The 23,890-nt window shown below is 35.9% G+C and overlaps 1 protein-coding gene across 2 annotated transcripts; it reads left to right on the plus strand.

Moving 5' to 3' along the window:
- LOC126973858 (uncharacterized) lies at positions 1-23,592 on the plus strand. 2 transcript variants are annotated; one of them, XM_050821205.1, is made up of 15 exons: positions 1-184; positions 272-353; positions 962-1,049; positions 3,844-3,949; positions 6,484-6,565; positions 7,212-7,308; positions 8,859-9,066; positions 9,766-9,847; positions 10,750-10,840; positions 11,918-12,023; positions 12,839-12,929; positions 14,613-14,709; positions 16,713-16,938; positions 18,288-18,367; positions 19,185-23,592. In XM_050821205.1, exons 1-15 carry the CDS (start codon positions 166-168, stop codon positions 19,938-19,940), a joined length of 2,211 nt encoding a protein of 736 aa, XP_050677162.1. In that variant the 5' UTR covers positions 1-165; the 3' UTR covers positions 19,941-23,592. The 2 variants fall into 2 exon arrangements, with proteins under 2 accessions (XP_050677162.1, XP_050677164.1); XM_050821207.1 differs by lacking the exons at positions 16,713-16,938; positions 18,288-18,367; positions 19,185-23,592 and having other exon boundaries at positions 12,844-12,929; positions 14,613-14,656.
- Positions 23,593-23,890: the final 298 nt, after the last annotated feature.

A 23,890-nucleotide genomic window follows, 5' to 3' on the forward strand; every position in this document is an offset into this window, starting at 1 on the left:
CAAAATACACACCTACGGCATTTCGTACGGTGCAAATAAATTAAATACTATATATATTTCAGGGAGTCGAAAATAATTCTAAGATGATTTTTAATATCAGAAGCGGAAAATAATTGCTTAAGGTGGCATTTACATTTTTAGTTACTTAAGCAGTAATCTCAAACAATGGACGACAAATTTACTTGTAAGTTTTTGCCAAGAAAAAATTCAGTCATTTGAAAATCAATTTTGATGAATTTTTATACTTACTTAGAAAAATGCTGAATTTTAGGGACTCCTGAGTTGACGCTTAAGCTTTTTAAGCTCCGATTTGAGTATGCATGGCTGTTTAAAAAGAAGAAACAACCTTGGACGTAAGTTTTTAATTAACAAAAATATCGAATAAAGTTTAACAGTGCATAGTAAAAATCCATGTGCATCTAATTTTCCTAATATAGGTGCTATAATTTATGTGTAGTGTATATATCACTCCAACAAAGTTGGGTATACTATAAGATTTTTATTGTTGTCACAGGCGTTATTTAACCACTCAAACCTCAGACAACATTGAGGCTCATGCTGTCTCTAGACAATTATCAAGATATCCACCTTATGTGTGCATGGTCTCTCTCTGTCACTTAATGCCTCACCCTGGATAAGTTTTGGTATTTTCACACCAAATTCAATTCTTAAAAGCTTCATTCTAGTGGATACAGGGAACAGCAGCATACTTTAAAAAATCAGCAGTTGCTATCAGTTAATAATGGTAATATATTCTGAATCAGTAATGATGTATCTATGAAAATATTACTTTACTAAAGAACACACACATCTATGGCAAAGTAAAATTCCATTATTATTGGTACAAATAAAATTCCATTATTATTTGCATTGTAAAAAAATTGCACAATTTTTTTTATGGAAAATGAGTCTGCATTAAATTTGAAGAAAAATATCTATAAATAAGTTTATTTAATTTCAGTGAGTTCCGTAAAATTTTGCTACAAAAAGGATTCCCTGAAGAGATGTCCTTGAATCATGTCAGGAAAAAGTGGTCATACACATATGATGTAAGTATAAACTGCCACTGGTATTAATACGTACAGCGGTAGAAATATTGTCATCAGTGTATCAGTAGTCTGGCAATGGCTTATCACTCAGTGCTGTGCTTATGCCACATTCATCTTGCGGACTGCTTGGAATAGCTTAATACTTGTATCCCTTGTAGGTATCTCCCTAACTGTTCAGTAATCACTTACCTAATGACACAGTCAATAAAATATGCATCTATTTATACAAGTACAGATGTGTCTCAGAGGTTCTTGAACATTCTAGTTAACGATTGTTTTGTAAACGGGACAAAACAAGTTTTTTTTTAGATTCGGTTGCTTTCAATAGCTAGGGTATATCAAGATCGAGATTCCTTTATGCTGGTCGATACCTATCTGTTGCATAACTTTCTAACTTGCATTCGAGGCGACCTTTGTTAAATTATGATTAGGTGACTATACAATACTTGCATACTACAAAATAATCTACTTTCAAAATTTTTTAAATCAATGATCCTGTTGAAGCCTTTGCAATCACTGATGAATTGATCTTAAGTGATCACTTTGAATTGTCTGGAGTAAAAAAATGTACTATGGGGTCACTATCTTGACCCTGTTGAGATAAAGTTTTTTGTGATGATATAGTTCAATAACAGAGATACAATATAAATGATTAAGAGCAATCTATGTATGTATACAACTCAATTTACTAATAACATAATGTTTAAACTATAAATTGACAAATTTTGAATATTGTTTGTTGTAGTATTGTAAAAACACTTACTGATTTTATGAAGCATTGTTTTCAACATTTTGACTTTAATCCTTATATTTTAAATTTAGATTGTGATGGCTTACATGTACTAGTGAAAACAAAATTGTTGTTGAAATGAAAAAAAATTGTTCTAGTAACTTTCCTATTTTACTTAAAAAATACAAATCCCAATTCGTCTGTGGTAAATTCATACATTGAGACTACGCAGTCTTTCATCATCAGCCGGAAGATGTCCACTGCTGGACGATGGCCTCCCCCAAAGACGTCCATGACGATCGGTCCTGCGCTGCCCTCATCCCACGTATTCCCGCGATCTTGACCAGATCGTCGGTCCATCTTGTGAGGACACTGCGTCTTCTGGTACGTGATCGCCATTCGAGGACTTTACTGGCCCATCCGTCAAACTATGTGCCCTGCCCACAGCCACTTCAGTTTCACAACCACATAGGCTATGTCGGTAACTTTGGTTCTCCTACGGATCTCCTCGGAAACTCCGAGCATAGCCCTCTCCATTGCCCTCTGAGTGACCATGAGCTTACTCATCAGGCCCAAGGTTAGCGACCAGGTCTGTGTACGTAATTCATCACTGTCAACACACACTGGTTAAAAACCTTCGTCTTTAGACACTGTGGTCTACGCAGTCTTATTTATTGAAGAGTAGGACAAACAAACCCACAGTCTCTTGTGACTAGTGGCGGATTTACAGTTTTGGCCAATCTAGGCCTTGTAGTACCAACCTCCCCTTTCTCAGCAGACTAGTACTAAAATATATTTCTTTGCAATTCTTTAGCCAATACCTTCCAAAACTAAGGCTAAAACGTGCTATGCGTGATTACACTGCAGCGTATCCACGAGCTACGCTGCCCTATAGTCCTTAAATGAAAGTGTATATTGTGATTAAATTAATCGCACTATGTACCAAGGGCACTACGCGATGCTGTACTGCGCAAGAAGTTAACCAATAGAGCCGCGTCATGTCTTCTTCTTCTTCATACGGGCGCTTTCCGCAACTCGACGTCATATGCGCCTATTTTGCGTGCAGTAGAGGCTACTTCAACCAGCCAAGATCCTGCAAGAAGTCACCCAACTTCTTCACCCGACTTCCCTAAGAGCGCCTGGTGACACCAGGTGTTTCGCCCTGTAGTTTGCCACCTGTCAGCAGGACGTGAGCGGCTGTTTCCTCTGCCCCCAGGCAACCTCTGCATAGAGGGCTGTCCGTGACACCTATATTAAAAAGATGCCTGTTGCCGCGTCATGTCATAAAACAAAAAGTTTTCAGAGAATTATCTTAATATTTTTAATTATGATACACGGATTTATGACAATTATGTGTAAAACAAAATACCGGCCAAATACTCGCCACGGCTTCTGGCATACCTCTATCCGATGGTCCATATTTTCAATGACTCTGAGACTTAATTGAGGTTCAATGTCGTTAATTTGCTGTATTATCTCATCCTTTAGCTGTTTAATTGGCAATTAACAAGTAATTCTTGGCTTATGGAGATGTACACTATTACTTTTAAATGTCCCCAAAGAAAGAAGTCCAACTTTGTCAAATCAGATGATTGTGGCGGCCAATTAACATGCCTATTGAATTTCTCGCGCAAAAGAGTTATTGTTTCGTTGGCTGTATGGCAAGTGGCACCATCGTGTTGGAACATATCATCCAGGTCCATATCCTCAATTTGGCTGTGAGGTGCTGATTTCGTATAAGATTTGAACAATTTTAACGCGCTGTCAATTGTGTACATCTCCATGGTTGAATTTGTCAGACATTGAAATACAGAAACGTCAAGTGAAGTTGGGCAAAAAACTTGATGTTAAGGTGTAACTCACAATTGATGTGTATTTATATTATGAATTGGAAAACTGAAAACACATAGGTTTGTTTAGGGCGATGATTGGGGGGAGAGTGGTGAGAGTCGATACTTCTACCCATTGTGCCAGTGATGCTTTTAAGTATAGGTCCCTTCATCCCATCAGACCCATATAAAATTATGACTATGGTCAATAATTTTTATTATGTGTTTTTTTCAGTCCTATAAAATAGCAAAAAGGGAAAATAATAAGGATTGGAAATATTACAAATTATTTGACAAACATTTCGGTAAAACAAAAATTCTCGATTGGAAATATGAATCTTGTAAGTAGTCAATTATTTACATGTTAACTGTAATATTTTTTTAAATATAAGTATATAAGACTTCAATGCACATCTAAAATAAAGTATGAGAGGTACCTTGAGAATAAAGTAGATTTTTTTATTCTAATAGAATAAAAAACCATTGAGATACTTTTTCTAATGAGAAGCAGTTATTTGCAAGCATTTTTGTGGTCCAGTTTAAAAGGGCGCCCTTTAAAAATAATTTGCATATTTTGCACCAAGAACCTTCATGACCTCAATCGTCAAGTCTTACTCAAAATTAGTTATTATATTGTAGATAAGGAATATAGTTGTGGTTAAAATAGACACCGCAATTAAGTGACACAGGAATAGACTATTAAAGAACACCCAAGGTGAGTTTTCATTGAGCTGAATATGAATAATACGTTATACAAACAAATAAAACGCCGCAAATGGAGCTGGATAGGCCAAACACTCCGGAGGGAGCCCAACCATATACCGAGGCAAGCCCTAGATTGGAACACTCAAGGAAAACGCAAATGTGGCCGTCCAAAGCAAACCTGGCGGCGGACTGTCATTGACGAAGCGAAGGCATCGGAAAGACCTGAGTGATATTATGAGAGATGCTCAGGACCGATCGCGATGGAGATGCACTGTGGATACCCTCTGACCCAGCTAGGGGATACAGGAATTTAATAAATGATGATAATGAATATGAATAACTGATGTGATGAGCAGATGTTATACCTGATGTTATACCGCTTTATTACCGCGTCGCGCTTTTAATTACCGCTTTGATAACCGTCATAGGTAATTTGTTTTATGAAAATAAGGGACGAGACGAGCAGGACGTTCAGCTGATGGTAATTAATACGTCCTGCCCATTACAATGCAGTGACGCTCAGGATTCTTGCAAAACCAAAAAATTCTAAGCGACTCTACAGCTGCGCTCATCACATTGACTCATAAGATGTTAAGTCTCATTTGCCCAGTAATTTCACTAGCTAGCGCGCCATTCCGAACAAAACACAGTAATGCTTACACATTACCGCTTCTCGGCAGAAATAGACGCCGTTGTTGGACCCATAATCTAGCCGGCATCCTGTGCAAAGGAGCCTCCTACTGGTAAATAGTATGTTACTTTAACACTTCATTCTAGGTACATAATAAGATAAAGTAGGTAAATAAGTATCCAATTCTTTCCTTCGAGTTGTAAGGTATCTCTGGCTTTATCAGATTGGTACTTGACCTCACAGCCACAAGTTATTAGATGTTGCGGCGCTTGCTGTCTTTCTCGCACATCTGCTTTGAGTAAGGACGAATAGGTCGTAGTGTGCGTTAACTAATTAATTAATGTGTTATAAATCCACAACAACTGTGAACTGACTATAATCTAAAAAATCTTAAAAGAAGGCTGCTTAGGTAGATATTTCTTTAAAAGGTAAAAATATATACCATATCTGACGTGTCTGAAGTTTTGCAATTCTAGCTAATCGAAACTATTTAAATACGAATTTCGAATGTTATGTCTTTTGAAACGTTGCAACCTTCTTTGTCAATTTTTCAATTGTTTTTTATCACACATAAGTACGCACCGAAAATGGAATTAAGTCGAAAATATTTTAGAGCGATGATTTTTTTATGATTTTAAAAGTCAACGAAATAATGTAGCTACTGTTAAGCGGCTAATTGAAGAAAACCCGCGAAATACCTATGAGACAATTCCAGGACTATTGGGGATTGGTATGAGACAAATTCAGAAAATTTTACACGGAGAATTGAAATTTCGGAAACTTTGTTGTCGTTGGATCCCTCATGAACTGACGACGGAGCAGAAACGGACTCGCGTGGAATGGTGCTCACAGATGCTAATGAAGTACGACCACGGACATTCTATTGCTGTTTATGGTGTTAACACAGGAGACAAAACGTGGATTTACTGTTTTGAACCCGAAAAACGTGTGAATGGGTGTTTGAAAATGAAAACCGGCCAACTCAGGATGTTGAAAAAAGTTCGTGAAAGACGACCAAAAAGCCGCGTTCTCCTACATTATGACAACGCTTGTTCATACAAAGCCAACAAAACTAAGTCATTTTTAGCTGCCGAAAAAGTACAACTCGTCACCCATCCTGCACATAGCCTATAGCGCATAGACTTAGTACCCTATGATTTCTGTATTTTCCCAGAAATCAAAGATTTGATGACAAGTTTCACTTTTACCGATTCCGAAGAGGCAGTGATAGCGTTCAATCAGCACGTAGAAAACATTCCTTCAGATCTGTGGTCCTCCTGTTTTAAAAAATGGTTCGATCGCATGAGAAAATGTTTAAAATGTAAAGGAGAGTATTTCGAACATCAATAAACATAACATTTTGGTTATAACATGTTGTTTTTTTAAGTTACGCAAATCTTTTAGTGTGACCTACGTAAGTTCCAACAACGGTGCGGTTTGCAGCAAAAATAGGTGGATTGGTAGTACTGGATTGGACGAAAACTACGCAAACAATTAGTTTTGCTTAAAATACGGGTTAAAGGTTTATATTTTTTTTAGGGAGTGATGAATGGCGCCTTAAGTTGATAATTTGTATAACTGAAGCGAAACTAATGAAGTTAGATGATTTCAACCTCTGGAGGTAAGGACAATTTGCTATTGACGTTTCGTGTTGTTCATTCAATCATTTTTTTTCTACCCCCTCAACTATTATCTGTCATTTATACATCCACGATCCAAATTAAATATAAAAAAAATATTGAAGCAGGCGTTACTTTGCGGAAATCCATAATTATCCAAATTTTTTGAGTTTTCTTTAGTTTACGAGACATCGACTGAGTCTCGTGCCAGATTATGGCGAGTCAACATGTCCTGAGGATGCCTCATGTAGAGGCGAAACACGTGACGAATTGTATAAAAGACAAATATTGGATATAAGATAAAAGATAATATAAGTACACACTTTATTGAGTATTTGAAAAACTCCATACTCTATGGCCTAAAAAGCATTGTTTACGTTTAATGTCGCCAAAAACACAGTTGTTTTGGTGTCACAGACAATTAAATCTAGTTTAGGTATACAAGGTAAATAAACATAGTTTGTTCTTAAATCTTCAGATAATTAAACATGTTATGTGAACATGGTTTGTCCAACCCAAAATTTATATGATATCTACTCTGTCATCACGCGAATTCCTTGTTTAAAAGCACTCACAACTCATGATACATTTTTTGAAAGTTGAACTATCTAGTGTTTTTTATTGTAAAAATTATTTGGTACCCTACAGGACGGTCGAACAAGCCATGAGAAGCCAAGACCTGCCTTTCGACTGCTGCATACAAGATATAAAGGGGTTATGGCACCACATAAGAGCCATGTTCAATGTGAGTATGTAGACAGCTGCCAGCTTGACCGCATGTCGCATGACAGTCACAAATTAAGATATCACCCCCACCATCTGGATGTGTCCTCCACAGTGCGGTTTTCAAGGAGGTTTCTTCCACGTACTACAAAGCTGTGGAATGAACTTCCTTGTGCGGTGTTTCCGGGACGATACGCTATGGGTACCTTCAAAAAAAAGGGTACACCTTCCTTATTCCTCTGGTGTTGAGAGAATTTGGGCGGCGGTGATCACTTATAACCATGTGACTCGTACACTCGTTTGTCCTTCTTTTCCATAAAAAAATCATATTTAATTTTCATTTAAATATTTATGTGATACAGGTGTAATCGTTAAATGTGACCGAAAGTACGTTAACTAATAAGTGAGATTCTAATCCCATGCTAAATGTATGGAATTGTTTAATATTTAAATTTTATATACTTCTCGATTGATGTTTGAAAAGTTACTGATGTCAGTTTACTGATGAGGTAACATACTTTCGATATCAGTTTAAAGGATTTTGATATCTGTAATAGTTACGGAGTAATCGCCTGGTCACACTTTATGATTGCACCTGTATGTATACCCATCACTTTAACCGAACTCCAATTGCATAAGATTGAGCGTTTGCAGAACATGTGTATTCGTTTTATATTTGGACTACGTAGGTATCACCACGTGTCTGAATTTCGCAATAAAAACTCAAATGGCTCCCTAAACTCTTGCGTAGAAATTCCCATGTGTCCTATTTGATCCTAAAACTCCTATATATCTCAAGGAAAAATTTTCAGTATTAAGTTCTCACCAACTATATCTTCGGTCTGTCCATAATGGAATTCTCTTCCCACTGAAATCAGAAAGTCTCAAACTATTTATTACTGTGACAAGTTTATTACTAGTGCTTTTCTTGGTATTATTTACTGTTTGTGTATGTTTAAATTATATATATGTATATCGATAACACCACCCTCTGTTATCTTTTCAACTAAAACTACTTCATTACAGGATGCCTGGTAGAAATCGCTCTTAAGCGATAAGGCCGCCTATTGCTTTTTCTATTCTTGATTTTTGTTGCAATAAAGATATATTTCATTTCATTTCACTTGCCGACACACACTTGCCTTATATATTTGATGCGTCATTCTTTCTTCACTCATTCGCTCCACGTGTCCAAATCATTTCAGCATTCCTTTTTCAGTCCTTGTCACAACATCGTCTTTCAAACCACAGCGCGCTCGTATTACCGCATTCGGAATTCTATCAGTCAGTCTTACCCCACACATACTACGATATAAACTAATAGATATAGATATATTAGATAGATTACTAATAGATATAATGGACCATGTAATATTAGATATATAAATGTATATATATAGCCTATATATATAATATATGTAGCCTAAATAATTTACAGATTGTTAAAAATATTACCTACTGTATACTTTTTATTTTATTTTTTCTATTTTTATTGGTAAATTTTGTGCATTAAAAGTAATTACCATTTTTAAGGAAATTGATTTTATTTATAAAGGATGGTTTATATTTTAGAGGAAATATCTTTTAACACTAAAGAAAGGCGCTGAGCTCACAGAATGGCCGCTGTACGAAACTATGTTAGAATACTTCAGCAAAACTGACCCACAGTACTTGGAAAGGCTTGAGACAGAGTCTGACACACAACTGGGTGAAAGTAAATCAAACAGCAGGAAAAAGAAGGATTTTACAAAACAAGAGGATACGGTATCGGAATTTCAATGTGAGTTTGTACATATTTTTTTAATAATTTAATATCTTTTTATTTAATTTAATATTGATACACTCTTACACAAACTTTCTTGCCCCAAACTAGGCATAGTACAGGCTATGGGTGCAAGCTAATCTTCTCTAAAATTCTCGTGTCACGGTGTGCGAGACCGAGCTCCTCCGAAACGGCTTGACCGATTCTCATGAAATTTTGAGTGCATATTGGGTAGGTCTGAGAATCGGACAACATCTATTTTTCATCCCCCTAAATGTTAAGGGTGGTCCGGTCCACACGAATTTATTTTTTTTTATTTTTTATTTAATTTGTTTGATTATGAGTCAGCATTAAAAAATACATACAACTTCAAATTTTCACCCATCTACGATCAACAGTTAATTTGGATCGCGATTTTAATATCGGCAATACAACGTTAATTGCTGGGTCAGCTAGTGATATATATAATACAATATAATTACTTAAACATACATACATACAGATAAAAATCCATGACTCGGAAACAAACATTCATATTCATCATATAAATGATTGCACCTATCGCGATTCGAACCCGGGACCTCTAGCTCAGTAGGCAGAGTCACTAACCACTGGGCTATACAGGTCGTCGAAATAATGAGCGATATTTCTCTTCAATTTTTGTATGCTCGTAATTTGAATTGATTCCTTGAATAATTTTTATTTAATTATTTTCAGGGTCAAAAGATATAACTGAATCGTTTATTCAAATACGTTTGCAAAACGACTGGATGTTTCGAGAAAAGCCTCGAGCGTGGGAGTAAGTCATCTAAACAAATATATTGGACAAAAACATCATATAGTGAAGTTTTATTAACTAATGAAATAAAATAAACAGTTATCGATCTCTAGAAGGAATTGAGTATATTCTATACGATTTTTATATTGTGATCTCGAGAGTTGCACATTACTATATTTAAATTATTATATTAAGTTTTCTAAATGTTTTGAGTTTTCTTTAGTGTTAATTCCGCCAATATTTGTCTTTTAAACAATTCGTCACGTGTTTCGCCTCTACATGAGGCATCCTCAGGACACGTTGACTCGCCAAAATCTGGCACGAGACTTAGTCGATGTCTCGTAAACTAAAGAAAACTCATAACATTTGGATAATTATGAATTTCCGCAAAGTAACGCCTGCTTCAATTTTTTTTTTATTTAATTTGGCAAATTACCTCCTATGCCGACCGTCTTGCCAAATTTCATATGACTCCACTCTCCATATTCGTCGTAAACGGCAAGATTTGTTGACCCTCCACAAAGTACTACATTCCAACTTACGGCCGTTCCCAATATTGAGTCTTACCTTCGGTTGTGGCCTACTTGAGTTAAAAATCGTAGCTATCGTTGACTTTTCTGTCCCAATAAACTTATCGACGGCAACTCACCTTATCCGTACACGCTGTCTGTCAATGGGAGAACCATGTGTCACTTTAATGTGTCAAATTTAATTTGTATAATTTTAATCCCCGAATTTTTTGTAAATAATTTGTTATTTTTAAAATGATATCCCCTCACATATCATTATGAAAATCACAAATTATTTACTTAAGTACATGTTTTTCCGGAGTTCCGAGCCGGTTGACCATATTAATCTTAATTTTTTTTTTACAACAATTAAAATCTTATATACTCAGTGTGATTTTTTCATGTTGGTTACAGACGAATACGGTCGATGATGATCGAAGAATACGGCTTCCCGAAAACATTGACAAGTAGAGAGCTGTCAAAGAAATGGGCTTCCACATTTGCGGTACTTTCATTATTTATTATATATGGCAACATTTAGTTTTAAAGTGTCACCTATTGAGGAGGATACTAAACTAGTTCAAATAAATAATAGACAATTAATGTTTTTAACCTAGATCATTCATACGTCTCTATAGACTGTGACAGCTATGAAAACGTCGAAAATAATTGAGGTTGACTGTTAACCTCTATTTTTTTTTCTTTCGATAATTATACTAAATGTTGTATACACCCACACAATTATAAAAAAGCAATTTATACAGACCAGATTTATTGCTTTAGTGTGCATGACAAGACAGTTCTTACACTCTCGATATGTATGTCACATTTCGTGTGCGTGAGTTCCTGAAAATATTGGCTAACAGTTCGCCGTTATATTTTCAAAGTGTTTACAGCTGTCACAGTATATCTAGACGTATCTAAGGGCAAAACAACGTTTTCATTTAATTCGTTTAAGATTATATGACCAAAATTATTATTGCGTACCGCGACTCTTATTAAATAATAAATATTGTATTTATTTTGTATGAAAGTAATGAATGTATGAATTTTCTGTGTTTTAGTGTTATGCCTGATGGTGTTATATTTTAATACGTATATAAATATGAAAAAGTCTTTTGTGGGGCGATGTATATGCTCTTACAACAAGATCCCAGAAAATGTTCAAAACAAAAGTATTCCGTTATTCAAATGAATTGTTGAAAAACGTTTGTGTGGTAAAGGTTACTATAACATAAATTACTTTCTTAATGATACAACAGATTGGGAATGGAGCGACTGCCCTCAGGCTTTTAAATAATTAGTTTAATTGTACAATATTACTTTGTAAACATATTTTTTGATGAAAAAAAAGCCCGCTGAGTTTGTTGCGCCCATGCTTCACAGGCCTGAGGCATTCATTTTGGAATGGGTGTTATTTTTTTTTGACGTTCAATAACTGATGTCACATCCTATTTTGAATAAAAATATTTGAATTTCTATATTTAGGGACTTGTTTGTGTAATATTTACATATGATAAAATGCATATACTGAAATAATGTGTGTTTGCCACAGCTATATATGATATATTATCGTTTTCAGGATTACCAAAAATCAAAAGCAACAAATAACAAATCTTGGCTGTACAACTCGCTTTTCGAGTTGTACCTTGGAGAGGGTAGCATGAGTCTCAACCCTCTAATAGGCTGTGAGTATCTTATTGTATTTACATAAGTTTAAGAGTATGGTTTGTGAGTATATTACAGTTTACCCGGGCATAAAAAGAATAGGGAAGCCCCAGGCCCAAGGGTTGAAGTTGTGTGTATTTTTTAATGCTGACTCTTAATCAAACAAATTAAAAAAAAAGTCTTAAAAAAAATTCGTGTGGACCACCCTTAACATTTAGGGGGATGAAAAATAGATGTTGTCCGATTCTCAGACCCAATATGAACTCAAAATTTCATGAGAATCAGTCAAGCCATTTCGGAGGAGTTGAAAGTTAAACACCATGACACGAGAATTTTATATATTAGATCATTTATCTTTTATCGATTAGGGTTTTTTTATGTAAGAGAGGACAAACGAGCGTACGGGTGATCTGTTGTTAAGAGATCTCCACCCCCACATTCTCCTGCAACACAAGAGGAATCACAAGAGCGTTACCGGCCCTTTAGAAAAGTGCACGCGATTGTATTTGAAGGTACCCATATCGTATCGTCTCCCGGATACACCGCACAGTGAAGCTCATTCCACAGCTTAGGTACGTGGAAGAAAGTTCCTAAAAACGCACTGTAGAGGTACGCCACACATCCAGATGGTGGGGATGATATCCTAACTTGTGGTGTGTCGTGCGAAGGTGGAATACGGCGGCTGGAATCAGGTGAAACAGCTCTTCGGAACACTCTTCGTAATAAATGCAGTAGAAAACACACAAAGAAGCGAATTCTCTATAAAAATATTTTTATTTAAGGATGTTTTTAATATAGGTGTTATTATATTTATTATATCTGTATATATCGGCAGGGCAGGAGGAATGGGTGATGGTTCTGATAGACAATCGCTCAGAATTGGCCAATTTGTTTGTCAACGTGAAGGATGAGACGCCTGCGTGGAGGTAACATATTTGTAACGAAATACTGAGTAAATTTTTCAACTGATTCTGAGATGTAGTAATAACATTAAGTCTTAGTTGAAATCACAGAACCTTCTGGCAGTGGTTGGTTTGACGGTCGTCTAATTAAAACGCAGCTATACCGCTTCTATATGTAATAAGATCTTGCAACACCATAGGAATCACCGAAGCGTTGTAGGTGTTTATGGTGGGCTTACGCGCCGTATTCCGCACGGACTGCCGGTCCATCTGACTGTGTAATGTGCGGCTTGACATATAAATATGTATTTTTATTGTCGCTAAAACAACATATAAATCAAAACCAAGATGGCGGAATCCAAAATGGCCGTCGAACAAAATGTTTCTTTAAAAAAACAATAGTTTTGTAAAATAAACATTTTTCTTAATTTGCATGTCGGCCATCTTGGAATTCGCCATCTTGGTTTTGATTTTTGTTGTTATCGAGGCAATAATGAAACATACTTAGTAGGTGACTTATACCCGATTTCACCAATGACACTTCAAACTGAGTTCAATAAAACTCAGTTTTACGTAAACGAGTTCAAATGCAAGTCTTGATCTCGATTAAACACAAAGCGATTTCACCAATATCTTTTGAACGTGTTGACATTAACTGAGTTTAAATTTTATAAACAATAAAATGTATCTGTTTAATGTACCTGTCAAAACTGTCACCGATAAGTATGAACACAACAAAATGGTTTAATGTCAATGTTTCTATTACGATAACGACAGTGACGGCTCTTGAACGTGATCAAATATGTTTAAAGTCCAAAATTCGGCGGTCAGCATTTACTTAAACGCGTTTATGCTATAACTGCGTTTAGTTTATGTTGGTGAAATACGAACTGAATTTGTAAACGGGCGTTTTTATTTTTATTTTTTTGTACCTTGACTTTTGTCCTGTCCTATGGCTGTTTTTTGCCTTTATTTTTTTTACACATGTTTACGTGAAATTATTTTTTTATATGAATAAACATGAACTCGACTTTTTACTGCTTTAATAACTGTTACATGTATTTATATAGAAATAATAAATTATTTAAATTGAAAATACTCCTTTTTTAAGGGTTTTTCAAGACAAGTGGCGTTCAAAAAAGAAAAAAATTATGGAGCACTGTAATTTTTCTTAAAGCTATTATTAATCTGATCTCAATGCATTGATTTTTAGTTCTAGTTCTATACTGCATTTACGTGATGACATTTTAATGTAAAAGATATTAGAGTCGCATGGCCAAAACGTTACTCGGTAGAAAAAAACATTACGAAAACAACAGGAATTATATTATAACTCAGTAGAACATTAAGATGCTCAAGCTGAGACAAATTAATAACATTTAGCAATAATCAGTTTGCTTTTTATGACAACTTTAAAAAAAATATAATGTTCCCATAACTAAGATTACAAGAAAACCAATAAATATCAATTAGCTGTCAATAATTCTTTTTCGTTAAATATTCACTTTAATAAAAAACGCCCAATCTCGTTTACAGCCGTAAGCTTAGTTCAAACTGTGCTAATCACGATCTACTTCAATGGTGAAATCGGGCCTGAGTAGTGTCGTCATTTTTTTATACAAGAAATGCGGATATCCCCTGTTGCTAAGCGATCTTTCTAGTAACGTCAGAAGATTAAAAATTAACAGCATTTTTTATTTTACTTAGGGAAGTTGAAAAACGCTTGAGGACATTGGGTTTGCCGATAGATCATAGTCTGTTGGACCTGCCCACCATATGGACACATCTCATCAAAACTTTCAGGGTAAATTTTTATATATTATAACCAGGTTTTACCCCGACTTCGTCCGCCTGGAATAGTTACTTTGGGTAGCATTTTTTATTTTTAAGAATACTTACCAGTGGGAGGCTCCTTTGCGCAGGATGCTGGCTAGATTTTGGGCCTATTTCTGCCGTGAAGCAGTAATGTGTAAGCATTATTGTGTTTCGGTTTGTAGCTCGTGATTTCGCGATAAAAAGTAGTATGTCCTTTCCCAAGCTATAGTCTATCTCTGTACTAAATTTAATTATAATATTTATATATTTTATAATATTATAAAGGATGCGGACAATTATCTAATCTGTCTACAGCCTACCTCTCAACCAGTCCGTCCATGTGTATAGTAAGGTCTAGTAATATCGCCAAGGAACCCTGGCGAAATCATCGAAATCTGTTTTTCGGTCTGCAGGGCGCCGTAGCTAGTGAAATTACTGGGCAACTGAGACTTAACATCTTATGTCTCAAGGTGGCGCAATTGTAGTGCGGCTCTGAATTTTTTGGTTTTCAAGAATCCTGAGCGGCACTGTATTGTAATGGGCGCGGCGTATCAATTACGACCAGCTGAACATCCTGCTCGCTTTTTGGATTCGAACATTAATAATGCTCCACCTACAAAACCGTCCTCGCTGCCTATATGTGATATCATATTAAGACGCCTTCCTTTTCTGGTTCGAGCTTTTAAGCCTGTGGTAAGGCACTCTAAGAAGGCTTATTTAGGAGTTTTAATTTAAGTATCAAGCCACATTTTCGATGTTGAGTGACCTGTTAAAGTATTTACTATTATTAATTGTAATAATAAAATCTTCATAATGTTAAAAGCAAAATATTCACTTTCCACTTTTTTGGAAATTTATAATACACAATATACCGCTACATAAACATGTATATCTTATTAATACACACCTTCATTGACCCATATCTATTATATCTTAATATATATATAAAAAACGTGACACGTTGTTTGTCCGCGATGGACTCCTAAACTAAGGAACGGATTTTAATGGGTATTACTTCATGGAGTGCAGTTTGGTCCAACTTGAGAGATAGGATAGTTTTAATTTCGATTTGGGACCTATAATTATTTTTATTTTCAATATTTCTTTTGTATGGACACATTTTCTATGAGAGAATTTAGTGACGCACGGTTTGACAGTTCCGCTGTGAAACCATTTCATTTTTTGTTACGAAATAATTCTTGATGTTTTAAAATATTATTGGTAAATTCCTGTAAAACAGTATTATTTTAATAATCTACAGAACAACCTCTGTCGGGGCAGCTAGTTAATATGTAAAATATAATTTAATATATAAATGAAAAGCAAAAATGAACAAAACAATATGGCGACCAGTCATACCTGTCACTACGACCAACATTTTTTGTAACATAATTTACGTATTTCTTCTGTAGACGTGCCAAATGTTTAGAGCTTCTATCGTATTGCCAGTGTCAAAGTAAAGTTTGCACAATAAATTTATATTTAAATTTTTGAATGTATTTAATGCTATATTACAAAGAGAAAACGTTGCACAATATCTAATATATAAAATTCTCGTGTCATGGTGTTAAACATTGAACTTGTCCGAAATAGCTTGACCGATTCTCATGAAATTTTGAGTGCATATTGGGTAGGTCTGAGAATCGGACAACATCTATTTTTCATCCCCCTAAATGTTAAGCGTGGTCCATACGATTTTTTTTTTAATTTTTTGACATTTTTTTTTAATTTGTCTACGATCAACAGTTACTTTTGTATCGCGATTTTAATATCGGCAATACAACGTTTGCTGGGTCAGCTAGTTTAATTGTATGTATATAGACTACACTTATAATAATGTTAAAATGATATTTTAGTATATTTTTACATGCACAATAATAAAGGTTATTATTTGATGTTGGCAACAGCATTGTTGACATTTTTGATCTCGAATTATATTTCCGAATATAGTGAATTTTTATACCAAAGTCTTACCTGAATGAATGTTTGCAGTGGAAACAGAAATTCCTCAAGAAAGGCATACTTAGTGAGCACTGGCCGTATTACGAGGCGATGTCGAACTACACACAGTCGAACGAAACGGCGAACAGCAGCTGCGATTATATTGACGACGATTATGACGACGACGACATGAAACTTATTGACGTCAAGAGGCTCGTCAAGCCGAAGTTTGAGTGTGTCGTGACGCATCAGTGTAGGTCCTGTTCCAACGAGGAAGGTGAGAGGTTCAACTTTAGATCACTTATCCGCCTAGATAGACTGTGAGGGGTGTGAAAACGTCGAAAAAAAATTGAGGCTAACTGTTACCCTCTATTTTGAGCAATGGACGCACACTTACACAAAATGACGCAACACATCGCGAGAGTAAGACGTGGCTTGTCACGCACACTAAAGTAATAAATCTGGCATGTTTTCATTGGTTGTCTTGCAGCAAGAGGCTTAACATTTAAATTTTTTTTAAAGAAAGCGTCTCAGTCGTAAATTCAGTAAAGCGTTGATAAGTTATTGTAACAATTGACTGTTTTAAGTATATTGTTATTATTGATAAAACTGAATGGAACGCAAACTGTGCATTACATTAGATATTCTATTGTTAAAAATAGTCTCATTCTTTCAACTTATGATCAGTCGATATCGAATAAATCCCTTTTCATCATTTTTAAATTGGACTGACGAAAAAACGTTGAAATATCACATAGCGACAACTGTATTACACAAACCATACAAAGTATTACTAGGTAGTCTGCGTCGACTAATATTTGCGGGGGTATGGGCGTGGCGCTATCAAAATTACCAATCACATCGTTTCCCGCCAAAAGCGGTATAATATGCCTATATATTATACGACTAAGTTCTATTATAATTTTGTTGTGTAAAGCGCCAGATACAGCAACTCTCATGATTTGGTAGCATTTCACATAATGAAAATATACATTTTTATATTTATATTAATTAAGTAAACTACGTCTAGTACATTTCTACTTACCGGTGATAGGTACAAAGAGCTTTGGTTTGAACCAATTTTTGTTTATGCACCACAAAACCGAGCAATTCGACATTTTTGTCTGTTTCGTCTCGCGTTGAACTTTCTCGCGACTTGAATGTGCATCAAACGTCAATATTATGTTAGTAGAGGTAACTTGACCGCCGCTCGGTTCATGGAGAAAGTGGCCGAGGTCTATTCTCTTTCATCATCATCAGCCGGAAGACGTCCACTGCCGGCCTCCTCTAAGATTTCCATGACGATCGGTCCTGCGCTGCCCTCATCCAACGTATTCCGGCGATCTTGACCAGACCGTCGATCCATCTTGTCCCTGGTCCGCCTACCAACACTGCGTCTTCCGGTACGTGGTCGCCATTCGTGGACTTTACTGCCCCAACGGCCATCTGTCGGTCGAACTATGCACTATTCTCTTTAAATGTCTTTAATTAGAGGAACTATAAATGCCATTGCGTATTGTTATATCAATAAATTGGTATAGTCAGTGAACATTGCAGAGATTCATATATTCATTGAAGTTAATATTTGATTTGCGGGCATATTATATATTTTTTTTCTTTCTATAGGTTGCGTCAATTTGTTCGAGCAAAGAGATGAAGAAGGCGTAGAGCTGGCTACAAAGTTGAGTCTCGTCGGAGGTGTTGAGGTGAGAATATAGATAATAATAATATTGACACACTTTTACACAAATTATGTTGCCCCAAACTAGACATAGCCTATACTATGGGTAAAAGACAACGATATAATTAATACGATATACATAATTAAACACACATAAATACATATAAACATCAATAACTTGGAAACAAACATTCATATTCATCAAATAAATGGTTGCACTTACCGTGATTTGAATCCAGGACCTCTAGCGTAGTAGTTAGGGTCACTAACCATTCGGCTATATGGGTCGTCAAGTATATGATGAGCAGTGAAAAAGATTGTTTGTTTCCGAGTTAAATATATCTTCTTCTAGCTCCTATAGTACATCCAGATTATGCCTTCTTTGGGGCTAGATAATACATGTAAAAGTGCGCCATATATTATTTTTATTAAATAGCAAATTAGCTGTAGTAATTACCACATAAACCATCAATTTCAATTTGAAGGGTATCCTTGTGAAAACGGTATTAAATTAATTATCCTTCAACCTTCAATCTATCAGCTAAGTTATAAATACATGAGCATAAAATCTACAGACAAAATAATTATTGCACATATTTTTGATATTTTAAAGTAATATCAGTCTATTTTTCCAAGTAACCAGCGAATCCTAAGTTCGCTACTAAACAAAATAACAGTTAATATGATAAAAGTAAAAAAAATATTTCAGGGGCCCGGTGTTGGCTAAGTATACGAAATAATACCCGAGATATAACACGTGCTTTTTAAACCTTCAAAAAGTACTTATAAAATTTTCGCTGTTACCTTTCATAAACAACATTTAAGAAATCTCCATCTTACAGATCCGCCAGTCCGATTCCCTGCCATATCAGATTTGTCTAATTTGTCTGCAAGAGTTGGAGAGCGCGTATAAGTTCCGACGAAAATGTCAAGAAGTTGACAAAAGGTTGCGGAACACGAGCGATAATCAAATTAAAACAGAAACGTCAATAGATGATAATATATCTTTAAATGACGAGGTGAACCACGACCATTCGGACGAAGACTACAAGATGCCAGTGGAAAAGAAAGAAAGAATGAAAAAGCCCAAGCCGAAGATCAAGATAGAAGCAAAGATGGTGAACAGAAGAAGGAAAAAGATGGCGCACATGAAATACGACTACTGGAAAATTTGCGAGATTTGTGGCAAGTCCACCCGTAATCTGGTGCATCATTTGGACTCGCATTCGTCGGATAAATTGTACTCGTGCGATGTATGCCAAAAGAAATTCAAGTTTAAGAGTGGACTGTCGATACACAAGGCTAAGCACGATCCGACGCCGAAGAAAACGTGCGAAGTTTGCGGAAAGACGTTCCACATAATGGCGCAGTATAGGAGACATTATGTTTACCACGCGAATGAGAGGAAATTCGAGTGCGAAACTTGTGGGAAGCGGTTTCATACGTCGGATATACTGCGGGTGCACTGTCGGTCGCATACGGATGAGCGGCCCTTCAGTTGTCCTGACTGCGGCAAGACCTTCCGTACGGCCGGCTGCGTCAGTCGACACAGAAGACTGGTGCACAAGGACAGAGGCACGACGCTTATGTTGTCGTAGCTAATTCGTTAATAGGGTGTAAAGTGTTATGTTTTCTCAGACATTCATTTATTTTAACTTTTTCAAATTGAGAACGCCGCCAATGGAGCTGGATAGGCCACACACTCCGGAGGAATCCCAGCCATATACCGGCGCAAGCCCTAGACTGGAAGCCTAGAATACCAGTGGGAGGCTCCTTTGCGCTATTTCTACCGTGAAGCAGTAATATGTAAACATTACTGTGTTTCGGTCTGAAGGGCGCCGTGAAAGCTAGTTAAAGAACTGGGCAAATGAGACTTAACATCTTATGTCTCAAGGTGACGAGCGCAATTGTAGTACCGCTCAGAATTTTTTGGTTTTTCAAGAATCCTGAGCCACACTGCATTGTAATGGGTAAGGCGTATCAATTACCATCAGCTGAACGTCCTGCTCGTTTCGTCCCTTATTATCATAAAAAAGCCTCAAGGAAAACGCAAACTTGGTTGTACAAAGCAAACCTGGCGGCGGACTGTCATTGACGAAGCGAAAGACATCGGAAAGACCTGGAGTGAAATTAAGAGATGCTCAGGACCGATCGCGATGGAGATACATTGTGGATGCCCTCCGCCCCAGCTAGGGGATACATGAGGATACAGGAACAAGTCAAGTAAGTTATCAAATAGATGGTAGTACATTTCGATACAAGTGCAAAGAGTTTGTAATTTTATCACGAGTCCCGATTAGTTGATCCAATCCGAATTTCCGGAACAACAATAGAGGCGAGTAGAGGTGACAATACACACGCTCATTGAAGAGGGTTTTTTTAATACATTTGTTAGAAAAAAAACACAAAATCAATGCAAAATATATTAATAAAATATTTTAATTTGAGCAATTCTTGAGAGTGATATTAAATGAAGTTTTGAAACAGTTTGAGGATTAGCAATCATTTTTTTAGGTTTACCTGCGAATTTGAAAAACATTTAATTGTAATGTTCCAAATGAAAGGAACTGGTTCTTTTAGCCTCGAGTCTCGATTGCCTGTGTAGTCCCTAAGACTGTTTGCTAGCATTGTAATGTTATTGTGTTGAGAAAAAAGAATTAATATACAGAAAATGTGCTTATCATGAAAGATGAACACACTTTGTATCAATTTCTCATAGTTTGGACGTCTTGTGCATGCGAAATGGTTATGTGTCCTACGAGGATTATAAACCGCCCGTGATTTGTCGGTCTTTAAAACGAACACAAAGGGGCGTATTCGCGGCTGAATGGTGTAAACGATAGAATGATATCTTTTATTCACGTTTCACCAGAGCGCATCTTAAGAGATATTCAACTGAGTTCAGTTACACCAATAAAACTTTAAATAAATTTTTATGAACGATGCGGGACCTAAACCCGCGACCTCTCGCGTTTAATCGTAGAATCTGAGAGTTGAATCGTCACTCGAACGGTTGGCTCATTTGGAAAGAGCGCTCGTACAGAAAGCGAGAGGTCGCGGGTTCGAGTCCCGCATCGTTCTTAAAATTTTGTTTTCAGTTTTATTTGTGTAATTAATCCCAGAAGTGAGGGTTATCACTTTAAAAACATAACAGTTAGTTTGAGGAATAATATAATATATACCTATCTGTTATTGTATCGATTTGGTTCTTTTGTTTACACAAATTTATAATCAAACAAAATTTGTTGTAATGTCAATAAGGAAAAAATTCATCAAGCAATTATCTTATTTATGTATTTATTTTTTATTGTAAATACTATTTTGTTGTTCGAGTGTGTGAAAATTTCAATTGTGTCGATTTACCACTTAATCTATTAGATTTGATAAAACAGTTGATACGCGACCGGACGGAGTCTTAGTATATAATGTAATAACTATAAAATCACGGACAAGTAAAAAAATAAGGACTCCGTGTCACCTTACTGTAAAACAGTGAGGCACCAAAACAAGCCGGTAAACGTGGAAATACATAGCACGCACACACACTAATACAATCCGATCGGCCGCCATTATGAGATTTGCCATTGTCTGTAACAGATCAGTTTGCGTCGCAATAAAATATTTTAAAAATGCCGTTGTGCTTTGTGAAAAAGTGTAAAAACAATAATATAAAACTATTTGAGGATATATGATTATCTTAGGGAGAAAAAAATGTGTAACTGGTATACTCCGTAACCGCACACACACTAGCATAAAGGTGCTTCACTTGCTAATATCACGGCGCGGAGTCCTTCCTTTTTTACTAGTCCGTGTATAAAATATGTTTGTTTATTGTCCCTGACGTCTGCACCTCGCCGATTGATTCGATCATGTTACTCGTGTTAAAACGTCTAAACGTTATCAAGTGGATTTCATTCAATAAAGGTTATCAGTTTGCCCTATCTCATTGTAATTACGTGAAGTACCAAATAGTTAATTTATTTCTTATTAGTTTATTATATTTTATGTGTGTATATAAGGTTATTTTCATTGACGTACTACAATAAAGAACTAGACTCCCAATCGCCAAAAATTAATTAAAAGATCGACAAAAAATGTCCGAGCGGCGTTGTACAAACGTAAACATTACCTTATACAGGTAACATTAAAGCATTCATTCAAATTAACGCCTTATTTCGTGGCAGTAATGTTCAAATTCTATTGTATACCATCATTAGAAGGTCGGACGCAAACACGAGGCAAGAAAAGTTCGTTTTAGCAATTGAAAAGTAATTACTTAGCAACGTGATTAAAATCGTCAAGTTATGCAATATTGTTAAATAAAAGAAGCGCTTACCTTACATCATGTTTAAAATTAGATATGCTGTTATTTGGACAGTATCTCACTGAACACTGACATCGCGTGGCGTTGTATTCAAAGCGCGGTCGAAACACAAATGAATGAAAACTCTGTCTAGAAAACGCGTAGGCAGAGTTTTGCTTCAGTCAATATTTGAGCGTGATTGTGAATGTAGTTGTTTATTCTACGTCAATGGTAATTTTAAATAAAGAGTATATTCAAATATTTTTTTTTGTAAGATATATTCATGTTGAAAATATGCAGATAGTATAAAAATCGATTATAATGACAAAATAAAAATATTTGTCCAAATGTATATTTTTTTCAATCATGAATCATCTGAGTGGAAAGTCTTCACTAGAGAATTATTTACCTGGATCCTGAAATTTTCTGCGACTTGCTTAGTTGCTACTAGGTAAGTATTTACAATAGGGCATATAATACTTATTCTGGCCATAAACAAACAAAATATTACATTTCAATTTAGAATCTGTCATTTTGTCATTGAGTTTTCTCATGTTGGCGCCAATACATTGTACAATATTTTGCCATATTAAAATGGAGTGGGGTGATAAAGAGAACCGAATTGCTGTGATTGCATTACCCAAAGTAGGTATGGAGCCAAATGCAATTTTTTAAACTCTCCATACGCATGGTAATAAGTAAAATGTTTTTGTACCGGGCTATTAATAGGTACAATGAGACCTCTGTTTGTGACAGAGAAAGATTTGGCCGTCCACGTAGTGTTCGTACGAAATGGGTGGTCAAAGAAGTAACTGAAAGAATAAACAGCAGTCTAGGTTGGAAACGTACGTTTCGGACTTTATCAGAGCTGAAGACTGGCCGTTGTCTAGTCCCGATCTTAATCCGCTGGATAATGATTTATGGTCAGTTTTAGAGAGTACGGCTTGCTCTAAACGCCATGATAATTTGGAGTCCCTAAAACAATCCGTACGATTGGTAGTGAAGAATTTTCCCATGGATAGAGTGCATGCTTCTATTTTTTTTTCTTTGTTTCAGTATTTATGACATGACTATATATATATATATATATATATATATATATATATATAGATATCGCGCGAAATGATTGCAGAGTTCAGGAATGCGATAGTGCTGTGACCAAAACCATGAGTGTGTCGATAAATTTAAACAATGCTTTAAGTTTACCATCTTAACCTAATAATTCAATCGCATTACCTAACCTTG

This window comes from Leptidea sinapis, chromosome 30, assembly GCF_905404315.1.
Source record: "Leptidea sinapis chromosome 30, ilLepSina1.1, whole genome shotgun sequence".
Classification (NCBI taxonomy): Eukaryota; Metazoa; Arthropoda; class Insecta; order Lepidoptera; family Pieridae; genus Leptidea; species Leptidea sinapis.

Coding starts and splice junctions, on each gene's coding strand:
- LOC126973858 (XM_050821205.1), top strand. Junction 354..961: donor AAGAAGAAACAACCTTGGAC/GTAAGTTTTTAA, acceptor ATTTAATTTCAG/TGAGTTCCGTAAAATTTTGC. Junction 18,368..19,184: donor GTCTCGTCGGAGGTGTTGAG/GTGAGAATATAG, acceptor TCCATCTTACAG/ATCCGCCAGTCCGATTCCCT.